General features: G+C 38.0%; 1 protein-coding gene across 1 annotated transcript; it reads right to left on the reverse strand.

Moving 5' to 3' along the window:
- Window positions 1-8,811: 8,811 nt before the first annotated feature.
- LOC140821644 (protein PLANT CADMIUM RESISTANCE 6-like) lies at window positions 8,812-11,180 on the reverse strand. Its single transcript, XM_073182183.1, has 4 exons — window positions 10,551-11,180; window positions 9,590-9,661; window positions 9,282-9,494; window positions 8,812-8,959 (listed from the first exon to the last, which is right to left on the reverse strand). Exons 1-4 carry the CDS (start codon window positions 10,969-10,971, stop codon window positions 8,871-8,873), a joined length of 795 nt encoding a protein of 264 aa, XP_073038284.1. The 5' UTR covers window positions 10,972-11,180; the 3' UTR covers window positions 8,812-8,870.
- Between the last annotated feature and the right edge of the window lie 303 nt (window positions 11,181-11,483).

Here is an 11,483-nt window from a genome sequence, read left to right on the forward strand (position 1 = left end):
TGATTTAGGTGAAGAATCGATCTCTCTGTTTACTAAGAAATTTGGTGATTACTTGAAGACCATGAGAGAAAAGAAGAGAATTGGGCAAAAAACTGAGGTGCCCAATAACACCATTTTTACAAAAGCTCAAAAGTTTACTCCTATGAAAGGACAGGTTCGACCAAAAAACGAAGTGCAAACTCAATCTAATGTCAGAAACCTGGACTCAGTGCAATGTAGAGAGTGTTCGGGATATGGACACTATGCCAATGAGTGTGCCAATCGTCTAAGGAAAAACAAAGGCATGACTGTCACCCTGAGTGATGAAGAATCTGAAGATGATCAAGGATCAAATGAATCTGAAAATCACACATCATTATCTACTGTGATCAAGGAGAAACGCTCAATGCAAATCAATCCGTTGGGTGTTGCCACAGGTGTTGCAATACCTGGTCGCAACACTGCTTCGAATCCTGTATGCCTTAATTCGACAGTCCTTGGGGAGTCAAGTCAGTCCGAAACACAAGAGGTTGATGATGATGAAGTCACCCTAGAAAGTGTGCAGTCAATGTACGAAGAACTGTATGAAGACTGGATCAAAAGAACAAAAAGAAATGCAATTCTCTCCAAAGAGAACGTTGAGCTGAAGTCACAAATATCACGACTTGAAGTAATCCTGAGCAAGAAAGATCTGGAATTATGTAAAGTCAAGGAAGAACTGAGAGAAGAAACTCAGGTACTTGCCAAGATGAATTCAAGTTCATCCAAGCTTGACTCACTTTTGATGATTGGACAGAATGATAAGGCTGGACTTGGTTATTCGAATAGTCTGTTCGAAACTGGAGAATCTTCCAATGCAAAGGAAAAACCAACTGTTTTTGTGAAAGGAAGTGTTGAAACCCCCAATACCACACATACTGAAAAGAGTGCTCCATCAAAAGTGCGAATGTCTATCAAGAAGTCTAAATCCAGAAAACGCCACTTTATCTGCCACTACTGTTTCAGACCTGGACACATCAAACCCTACTGTTTTAAACTGAGAGAGGATTACAAGAGATGGGAATCTGAACAGGTGTCGTCACAGGTGTTGTACAACACCCGGCGCAACACTGCCAACAGAAAACCGATGGTAAAAAAGGTTTGGGTACCAAAGGCACAGATTCAATGTTCTGTCATTTATACTTCATTAAAGACTAACATTGCAGGAATATGGTACTTTGACAGTGGCTGCTCGCGCCACATGACAGGTTCTAAAGACCACTTGATTGACTTTGTTGAACTAAGGAGTGGTCATGTGACATATGGTGGTGGTGCTAAAGGAAGAATTGCTGGGAAAGGAACCTTGAATGTTGATGGATTGCCTAATCTACACAATGTGCTCTATGTCGAAGGGCTTAATTCAAACTTAATAAGCATAAGTCAACTTTGTGACGACGGTTTGCATGTTAAGTTTGATAAAGACAATTGTGAAGTGTTTGATAAGACTAATACTCGCATTTTGTCAGGTACTAGGTCTGCTGATAATTGCTATCAACTTGGAGAAGACATAGTGAGCAATCATTCAAAGGTGAGCGAATTAAACATGTGGCATCAAAAATTAGGACATGCAAACTTCAAGACATTAAAGAATCTTGGTAAGTACGATGCTGTGAGAGGTATGCCTAATTTATCCTCTGGAATTCCGTATGTTTGTGGTGCATGTCAAAAAGGTAAGCAAACACGTGTTCCCCACCAAGTGTTGCAACACTTTCGGACAACACGGTGTCTTGAACTCTTGCACATGGATCTTATGGGTCCAATGGAAGTGGAAAGTCTTGGAGGTAAGAAGTATTCATGTGTTTGTGTGGATGATTTCTCTCGCTTTACTTGGGTAAGATTTCTTAGAGAAAAATCCGATACATTTGATGCTTTCAAGAAATTACATGCTAAGATTACTAATCTACATAATCTGAGGGTTGGTAAGATAAGGACCGATCATGGTAAAGAATTTGAAAACTCACACTTTGTATCATTTTGTGAAAAGAGAGGGATAACTCATGAATTTTCGGCCCCTAAAACTCCTCAACAGAACGGAATAGCCGAAAGGAAGAATAGAACACTGCAAGAAATGGCTAGGGTCATGTTAAGTTCTAAGAATATTTCAAAGAGATTTTGGGCCGAGGCCTTGAACACAGCATGTCATATTTCAAATCGTGTGTACTTAAGGAGTGGTTCTACTATGACATCCTATGAAATCATCATGGGAAAGAGGCCTAACCTAAAGTATTTTCATGTGTTCGGATGTGTATGTTATGTTTTGAATGACCGTGACCATCTTGCAAAGTTTGACTCAAAAAGTGATAAGTGCTTGTTCCTTGGTTATTCATCCAATAGTCATGCATATCGTATGTATAATCTTAGAACAAGAACGACTATGGAATCAATTAATGTTGTTTTTGATGATCTTGCAGATCTAACAGTAAAAACAATCGAGGATGATGTTGATGGGCTGCTGAACATAAGTGAGACACTGCCTAACACGGGTGTTGTTCCCAGTGTTGTAACACCTGCGACAACACCTGCACTGGAAGAATCAAATGATGAACCGGGAGAGAATGCTCTAGATGATGAAGATGTAACCAATGAAGGGATTGATATTCCCAGTAAGATCCAGAAAAATCATCCTTCATCTCAAATCATTGGAGAAGCGTTTGAAGGAATGCAAACTAGAAGAAAGGAGAAAGTAGATTATCGAAGAATGATTGGTCTAGTATGCATAACTTCCGTGTACTCTCCAGTAAGTCACTCTTGTTTTGTTTCACTCACTGAACCCAAAAATATAATTGAAGCTTTAAAGGACGAATTTTGGGTCAATGCGATGCATGAGGAACTTGAACAATTTGTTAGGAATGATGTGTGGGATTTGGTTCATAGACCTGATAATGTTAATGTTATTGGAACCAAATGGATTTTTAAGAACAAAACTGATGAATTTGGAATTGTTGTGAGAAATAAAGCAAGATTAGTTGCTCAAGGGTATACACAAATTGAAGGGATTGATTTTGATGAGACATTTGCCCCTGTTGCCCGAATTGAGTCAGTTCGTCTTTTACTTGCCATTGCTTGTTACATGGGCATAAAATTGTATCAAATGGATGTAAAAAGTGCCTTTTTGAATGGCATTTTGAATGAGGAAGCATATGTAAGCCAACCTAAAGGATTTGAAGATCCACATCATCCGGACCACGTCTACAAGTTGAAAAAGGCATTGTATGGTCTGAAACAAGCTCCACGAGCATGGTATGGTAGGCTTACTGAATATCTGCTTGACTTAGGCTTCAAACGAGGTGAGGTTGATAAAACTCTTTTTATTCAAAAGTCAAAGCATGATATACTTGTGTGTCAAATCTATGTGGATGACATCATTTTTGGTGCTTCTTCTCAAAAGCATGTTGATGATTTTGTGAAATGCATGTCTACCACATTTGAAATGAGCATGGTAGGAGAATTAAGTTTCTTTCTTGGATTACAAATTAAACAAATGCATGATGGTATCTTTCTGTGTCAATCCAAGTATGCTAAGAATTTGGTGAAGAAATTTTCTGCTGAGAACACTAAACACATGAAAACTCCAATGGGTTCGACTGAAAAATTGTCCAAAGACGATGTTGCCGCAGGTGTTGACAACACCCAGTATCGCAGCATCATAGGCAGTCTTCTTCACTTAAGTGCTAGTCGTCGCGATATCATGTTTAGTGTCTGCTTATGTGCTAGGTACCAAGCTGATCCTAAAGTCACTCATTTAAAAGCTGTCAAAAGAATTTTGAGATATATTGCTGGGACAGTTGACTTAGGTCTGTGGTATACCAAAGAAAAAAACACCAACTTAGTGGGCTTTAGTGATGCTGACTGGGCTGGAAACCTAGATGATAGGAAAAGCACCACTGGTGGATGTTTTTATCTTGGTAACAACTTGGTGTCATGGTATAGTAGAAAGCAAAATTGTGTGTCTTTGTCCACTGCTGAATCTGAATATGTTGCTGCTGCTAGTTGTTGCTCACAACTTTTATGGATGAATCAAATGATTAAAGATTATGGATTCCTTAGTGACACCTTAATTGTTTACTGTGACAACTCAAGTGCAATTGACATTTCGAAAAATCCAGTTCAACACTCTCGAACAAAACACATAGACATTAGACATCATTTTATTCGAGATTTAGTTGAGAAGGGTATGATTCGAATGGAATTTGTTGGAACTGAGAACCAACTGGCTGATATTTTTACAAAACCCTTGGATTTTGAGAGATTTTCCAATCTTAGGAAGTCTCTCAGTTTGTGTGCACAATGATCACTCACGGATGTTGGCCCGGGTGTTACAACACCCGTGGACAACACTCAGCATGCATGTGCATTTTATTTAGGATGCTAGACATATTACATTCATCCTGTTTTGTGTGAAGTCTGTACAAGTGAAGGATACTGAATGGTGTGCTTTCTTTGAGAATCAAAATTCCTTTCCAAATTTTCTGAAGTGTGGTTTATGCTCAATCTAAGTCATTAAGTAGTTGAGAATGTTCGTGTGACACATGATCTTGTTCAATGTGAAAAGTGACTTGGAAAAATTTTTTGAGCCGCCTGGTGAAAAATAGAAAAGAGGAGAAAATTAGAACAAAAAAAATGTTTAGAAGAAAATGATAAAGGCTACCTAGAGGAGTCCAATGAAGACCGTTCTTCTAGAGTGGGAGCCATCACTTCTAAGTCAAAATACAGTTGGAAAAAGCTACCTGGAGGAGTCCCATGAAGACTGTTCCTCTAGAGTGGGAGCTACCATGTCTGAATTCAAAATGTTCTAGGAAGGTTGAGTTCAATTTGGGAGTATTGCCAGACGGTGTTGCCAACACCCAAGTACAGACTGATCACAGTTTGATCTCATGCGTGTGCATTTCATTTTTGATCATATTTTAGGCATAAATTTAGGACATTCATTCTGATGTTTTGTGAATTTATCAAGACCAGTGAGGTATCATTTTTTTAATTCATGAAATTCGAAGAAAACCCTAATCCACTTAATTTTGAATTTTTGTTCTCTAACCGTTTGTGGGGTAGATTCGACGTGGTGTTTAATCCTGGCTGATTTGTGAAATAATGATTGCACTGTTTCAGAAAGTTACCGTTGGGTAAATTCTGGTTTGGAAAAGTGCTGCAGTTTCGGCTCTTTAGGATGTTACCGTTGGAGGACAGTGGTTAACTATATAAGAATGGGTGTTGATTGATTTAATTAATTATTGTTTCCCTCCCATTCTAAAATATCTTCTGCCCTCACTGTTCATCCTCTCTGTGCAATTTCTCTCGGCCCACAGTAAACGATTGTGCATTTTGAAGTTTACTACTGCTTCTATTCTTGATTTTCAGATGGCTGGATTCGACCCTCAAGATATCAGGAGTGAAATGGCTGCAAGCGCACAAAGAGTGTCGTCTGACACAACACCCATCGCCGAAATCGGTGTTACGGGTATGGAAATTGTGGCTGTACCCGAGCAACCGACTCCTTTGGAAATTATTGCCCCAGGTGAAACTGGGAATGAAATCGATGTTGAGAATCCCCCAGATTTTGAAGCCCTGAACAAAGTATTTCCCCCTGCTCCTATGCCCCGAAGATCAAAGAGACAAGCAGGGTTTGATCCTGACTTCATACCAGTCAAGAAGCCTCGACCATCTACCTCCTCAAATTTATTGGACCCTGATTTCTCATCAGGAGATGACTCTGCTGATGATGATTTTGAGTTGGTGGCTCGCCCCAAACCAACAGTTGCTGCTAAAGAAACCGGTTCTACCTCAAGTGTTCAAAAGAAATCCCCTGTCACTGTTCCACAATATGTTGCTGAGAAAGGACCTTCTGCCGAACCTGAGGAAGATGAACAATCTTTGGCTGAGTTTCTTGCTCAACTTAAAGATGAAAAAGCTGCCAAGAAAAAGGTTCCTGCTGAAGATGAACCTGACCCCGAAATGATGAAGGAATTTGAGGAAATCAGCCTGGAGCTGTTACTGATTCCTCCTCCTCCTCGGTGTCTGATTTTGAGTCTGAGGAACAAGATGATGGTGAATCGGAAGATATTGGGTCTGAAGAAAGTGAGTCTTCCGAGGAAGTTGCTGCTGGTGCTGTAGGTGTTGACGAGGATGTTGCCGACACCGAGGACAACACGGACTCTATTGACTATGATCTCAGTAAGTCCTTCTCGCCCCAATTTTATTCTGAGTCTGCTCTGGAATTGTGGCCTCTGTTTGTTGAGAGAGAGTTCATCGAAGAGAAAAACATTGATCTTGTTGCTTATGAGAAATACAACTTGGTTGAGTTTCTCACAACTCGAAGGCTACTCTCCACTGTCACCACTGTCATGCCATACTGCCGTCGCACTGTGTTGGAATTTTACTGTAATCTCCTGGCAAGTGTTGGAGATGAGCACGCAGTGAAGTACGGGAGAGTCTTTGTTCGTGATCGCATCTACAAATTTTCGCCTTCGGTGATCAATGCATTCTACAATACTCCTGATGTTGAGGAGGGTGACGAGATACCTGACATCCATGCTGTCATTTCTGTACTCACTGGTGGCATGACCACAGTGTTCCCTGACCATCCCAAGAAGATGAGTGCTGCCAAGCTCACATCCTTTTATTCTGTCTTGCACAAGACCTCGATCTGGAATTGGACACCATCAACAAATTCATCTACGGTGACCAGATCGCAGGCCCTTGTGCTGTTTGCTATTGGCACAGGTCGTGCCTTTAACTTTGGGAAGTTGATATTTCAGAATACACTGCAATATGCTGAATGGGACTTCAAGAAAACCAAGCTTCCTTACCCCTCACTAATCTATGCCATCTTGGAATCTCAAGGGTTCATTGCGGACATTAATGAAGTAATCTGCCCTGTTGGAGATTCCCTGAAGATTTCACCAGCTTACTTGAAGGGCAACAGAAAATTCGATCTACCTTGGCTGGTTTCGAGTGTTGCTGCCGATGTGGGTCACACTGCTGGAACAACATCGGATCCTATGCCGGATATGTCTAGTCTGCCCCCTGCACCTCCTACTGGTTATGTTACATTAGCTATCTCATACATTCGTGATCAAATAGCCTATGGTCGACAACAAATGGCAGTTGCTCGCCAACAGATTGACAATGCTCAAAAGACCTTCGATCATTATGAAAACCAAGTGGCAGACTATGAGCTTCTACTTGCTGCGAGTCTCCATTCTGAACAAAAAGGGGGAGAAGATGCTGCTGCTGCAGATGTGGCTGGTCCCAGTGGTGTAAACAAGGCAGATGTTGAGGACGTTGATGCAGATGATGATGAAGTTGCCTCTCTGGAAGATGATGCGGATGTTGCAGATGATGATGTGGATACTGGAGCAGATGATGATGCTGGCAGTAATGAGTGATGACAATAATTGTTTGAAATGTATTATGATCTGCTCGTTTTGATATGAATGTTATACATTGAATGTTGCAACATCTGTCTCACAACATCTGGTTTTAACTACGCTTGTTTTCAGGGGGAGTCAACTGAAGTTGGCTGAAAGACTGGGTTGCTAACTCAGGGGGAGTTGAGCCATATAACCATCTTGACTTGTTTTGTCCAGAAAGACAAAAAGGGGGAGATTGAAAGGAATTTAATTCCTTGATATTCTTTCCTTATTTGAATATCTCTAGTGTTTTGCCTTTCTAGATATAAGATTTAATATATGATATAAATCTAGGATTGATATGGTATATGATATCTTTAAGAAGTGATAATATCCCTAAGATGTGATATCCTTGTTTAAAAGAGTTTGTTTCCTAATAAACTCTTGTTTCCGATGCTTAATAGGGTTTGCGAAGAGATAATATATATAGAGACGAGATTGAGGATTTCTGGGGGCGAGAGAGACAAAGCTGCGAGGAAGAGTTTCTGAGTTCGAAGATATCTCGTGCCATCGTGAATGTGTTGCTGTGAAGTGCTGACAACATTTGAAGACAACACCTAATCACTGTGTCGATTAGTGTGTTGATTTCTGAAGATTTTTCACTTCTCAGTTTATGCATCCTTTAAGTTTTGGTTGTACGGTTTGATAGAAGTATAGGATGCAATTTGTTACTCGCCTTAATAAGGGAGTTGTTTTATTCTTTCACTAGTATTGGTTTTTGTAATCATACAAGTTTTTCTAGTGAATTGTTTTGCCCTGAGGCACCGCACAAGTACTTAGTACTTGTGCATAATTTATATCATGTCTCTCGTATTGTTTTTCATTTAAGTTATGTGTTAATGTGATAAACTAAAATTTCCGCTGCATGTTGTCTTGAGTGTTACAACACCTAAGGACAACACCTACTTACTGATACACGTAACACTTAACCATATTTTCTCATACACTGTGGAAACGGAACTTTCATGTATTTTGCTGACAAAAGATGTGTGTGTGTATATATACACACACTAATGCAAGCCTTAAAAAAATGACAAAAACTTGTGTGAGACGATCTCACGGGTCGTATTTTGTGAGACAGATCTCTTATTTTGTGAGACATATCTCTTATTTGAACCATACATGTATTACTTTTTATTGTGAATATCAGTAGGGTTGAGACCGTCTCACAAGAAACCTACTCTAAAACATAATTATAACAAATAGCAAAACATACGCATATAGCCGGGTAGTTTACTACATTATCGTTTACACACCCCAAATTTGAATTTTTTTTTTTTTTAAAAAAATTACACACAAGAACACCAAAACTAATCAAACACACTCAGTATAACATAAATCCAATGTAATTAATTCAGCGATTATATATATATATATATATATATATATATATATATATATATATATATATATGTTACACGTAATAAATTTGCCATTGGTACATGCTCATAGCATCATTCTTTGCCCTGGCGGAGGTGTCATTCCGAACTGCTGGTTCTGATGTTGCCTCATCTTCGCCTGATTCCCCTGCCAACCTATGCAAGAGACCAAAAAAAAACAAATTGGTAACATTGTTTTTTCCTCCATCATGCATGCATATGTGCGATTTTAGTATGTTAGATTGTCAAAATTAAGTCTTAGTAGACCTTCGTTTTTGTATTTTAGTCATTTATTTTTAGAAAAATTCTTGTTTGACACTGAATACATTAGCTTCATGTTAGTACCACGTCAGTGACACGTGAAAAAAGACTAAAATTGTCTAAACAATATCGAATATGATTTTTGAAGAGTTTCATTTGACTAAAATCCAAGACTTGGCCAATTAAGATTTAGTAAGGATTTGAGGCATTTACTTACCAATAGCAGGGTCATATCCCATATGCTGAAGCTCTCTATACTCTTGACACAGAGCACACCATTCACAAAAACAGTGAACCAACCAGTCCTGTGCTGGTGACTCCATCAGCCCGTATTTAGCCCTCAACTTGGTTCTATATGTGCATGACATTATGCACGGTATCGCGATACAAAACGCGATGCAACCATACAACACCCCACTCGTTGCGCATGCTATATAACACAGACATTAGATCGAGCCATATAAACAAAGCGTATGAATAAATATCTAAACAGTACTGTGTATGTATGTTGAATTGATCACTCACTGGTGTTGCCAGAGTCCAATATCTCCGCAATCTGCCCAAACGTTATGCAGGGAAAGCACGCCGTGATGAGAGCTGCATAATTGTTTTCCTCGTTAATTGTTTACGTTGCGTTTACTCGGAAGTCAGCATGATTAGAATTGGATTTGATTAATAATCAAACTCTATGATTGTTTACTATAAATAATTTATAAAAAGATATTTATAATTTACATATTTTTTTAGCCAAATTAAAATAAATAAATTGGTATTATTGAAGTATTAAAAGAAATATTTATAAGATTTTGATTAAAAAACTTAAATAAATAAAATAATGGAAAATTTAAAAAATGTAACATTTCTAGATAATTATTACCGACTGGAAAATGATATAATGCAATAGTATTAAAGATTATATTATAAAAATATTAAAAATTTAGAAAAATATCAAGTATATATTTATTTATTTTTTAGAAAAATTAAGGAACATCAAAAATTATTTTAATAATAAATTAGTTAAAACAAAGATAATTAAATATATAATATAAAAATGTGAAATAATATTTTCTACCGTAGTTATAATTAAATTTTATTATACAAAGTGTAGTGATCAAAGGGTAAATAAAATTGGGGTTCAAAATTTAATCATGATATCAATCCTAATCAAAATCAATCAAACTAAACAAATTATTATTTACGTATAATTATTCCAAATCCTATATAATCACTATATAATTTATCTATGTAACTCAATCATTTAAAGTAAAGGCAATTAACCTTAATTAATTGATATGATAATTATTAAATTTTGTGGCATGTATATTATAAAGAAACTAAAGTTTTTAATCTTACGAAAAATTTACATATATTTATATTATCTGTGAAAAAAATATAATTTTGGTACTGATTAAAGGGAACTAATTTTAATGACTTGAAATCTAAAATATGTATCATAATTGCAAATCTGAAGGGGACAAGTGAGTACCATTCTGAGGATCATTCATGCAATCAAAGAGATTACTGTTCCAAGCCTTATCTTGTGGAGGTGCGACGAAATTGAATGGCGGAACCGGCGAAGCCATCACCGGATGTCCCATCTGCGGCCGCGGCACCTGATGAGCAAAATGCATGTTTGCCGGAGGGGGAACATGCTGATTAGGAAGCTCATGATATTCAGTACTATTCTGTGGAGGAAATTGTGCAGGCGTTTGCTCTTGATGATGATCTTGAGAAGAAACATAGTACAAGTCGTCTTCTTCTCCTCCTCCTGTGTGCGGGTTGTTCTTTTGGGGTTTATTGTTACTTGGCGCTTGGGATCTCGGCTTAGTCACCGGCTGCTCGTTTTCGGGGAACGAATCGTCGATCGTTTCTTGAACTTGCGGTTCGTTGTTTCCGACGCGGCCCATGGCGGATTGTTTGGCTTCACCTTCTCTTGGTTTATTGCTTTTTGTGGCCTGGTATGTGCATGTATGAATATGTCTAGGTCAAGGTAATGTGATCTTTGAATGAGAAGAAATGGGAAATTATTATAGGCTAGTTGCCAATAGTTTATTCCCCTTTGCAGTTTTTAGGAGACTTTGGGGTGGCAAACATCACTTGGGATTTGAACATTTTGTTTAAATAATTGGATTCATTTGGAAATTAATGCAAATGATCACTACTAGTAGTTACGTATGGGGTAAAGATGCTTTTTTTTTTTTGTTGTATTTCGTTTGGAGAGTTGGTCAACTCTTTTTTATACTTAAAAAAAATAGAAACATTGACTTTAGATTATGTCCTAATTCGAAAGTCGCCGGCCCCATGTAGAAATTATAGTCACACACATATATATTAGTTTTGTTATGATGTTCGTGGATTGTTTCAACTTCAATTCTACCAATACTCACATATTTGATATACAATTTTGATATGTTTCATC

The sequence above is a fragment of the Primulina eburnea genome, unplaced genomic scaffold (genome assembly GCF_022965805.1).
Source record: "Primulina eburnea isolate SZY01 unplaced genomic scaffold, ASM2296580v1 ctg652, whole genome shotgun sequence".
In the NCBI taxonomy this organism is placed as follows: Eukaryota; Viridiplantae; Streptophyta; class Magnoliopsida; order Lamiales; family Gesneriaceae; genus Primulina; species Primulina eburnea.

Excerpts from the sequence above, each read along its gene's own strand:
- LOC140821644 (XM_073182183.1), bottom strand. The coding sequence starts at position 10,971 with ATGGGCCGCGTCGGAAACAACGAACCGCAAGTTCAAGAAACGATCGAC. Across the intron at positions 9,662-10,550 it reads CATGAATGATCCTCAGAATG|CTCTCATCACGGCGTGCTTT; the intron begins GTACTCACTTGT and ends ACAATTATGCAG. Across the intron at positions 8,960-9,281 it reads GGGATATGACCCTGCTATTG|GTTGGCAGGGGAATCAGGCG; the intron begins GTAAGTAAATGC and ends TCTCTTGCATAG.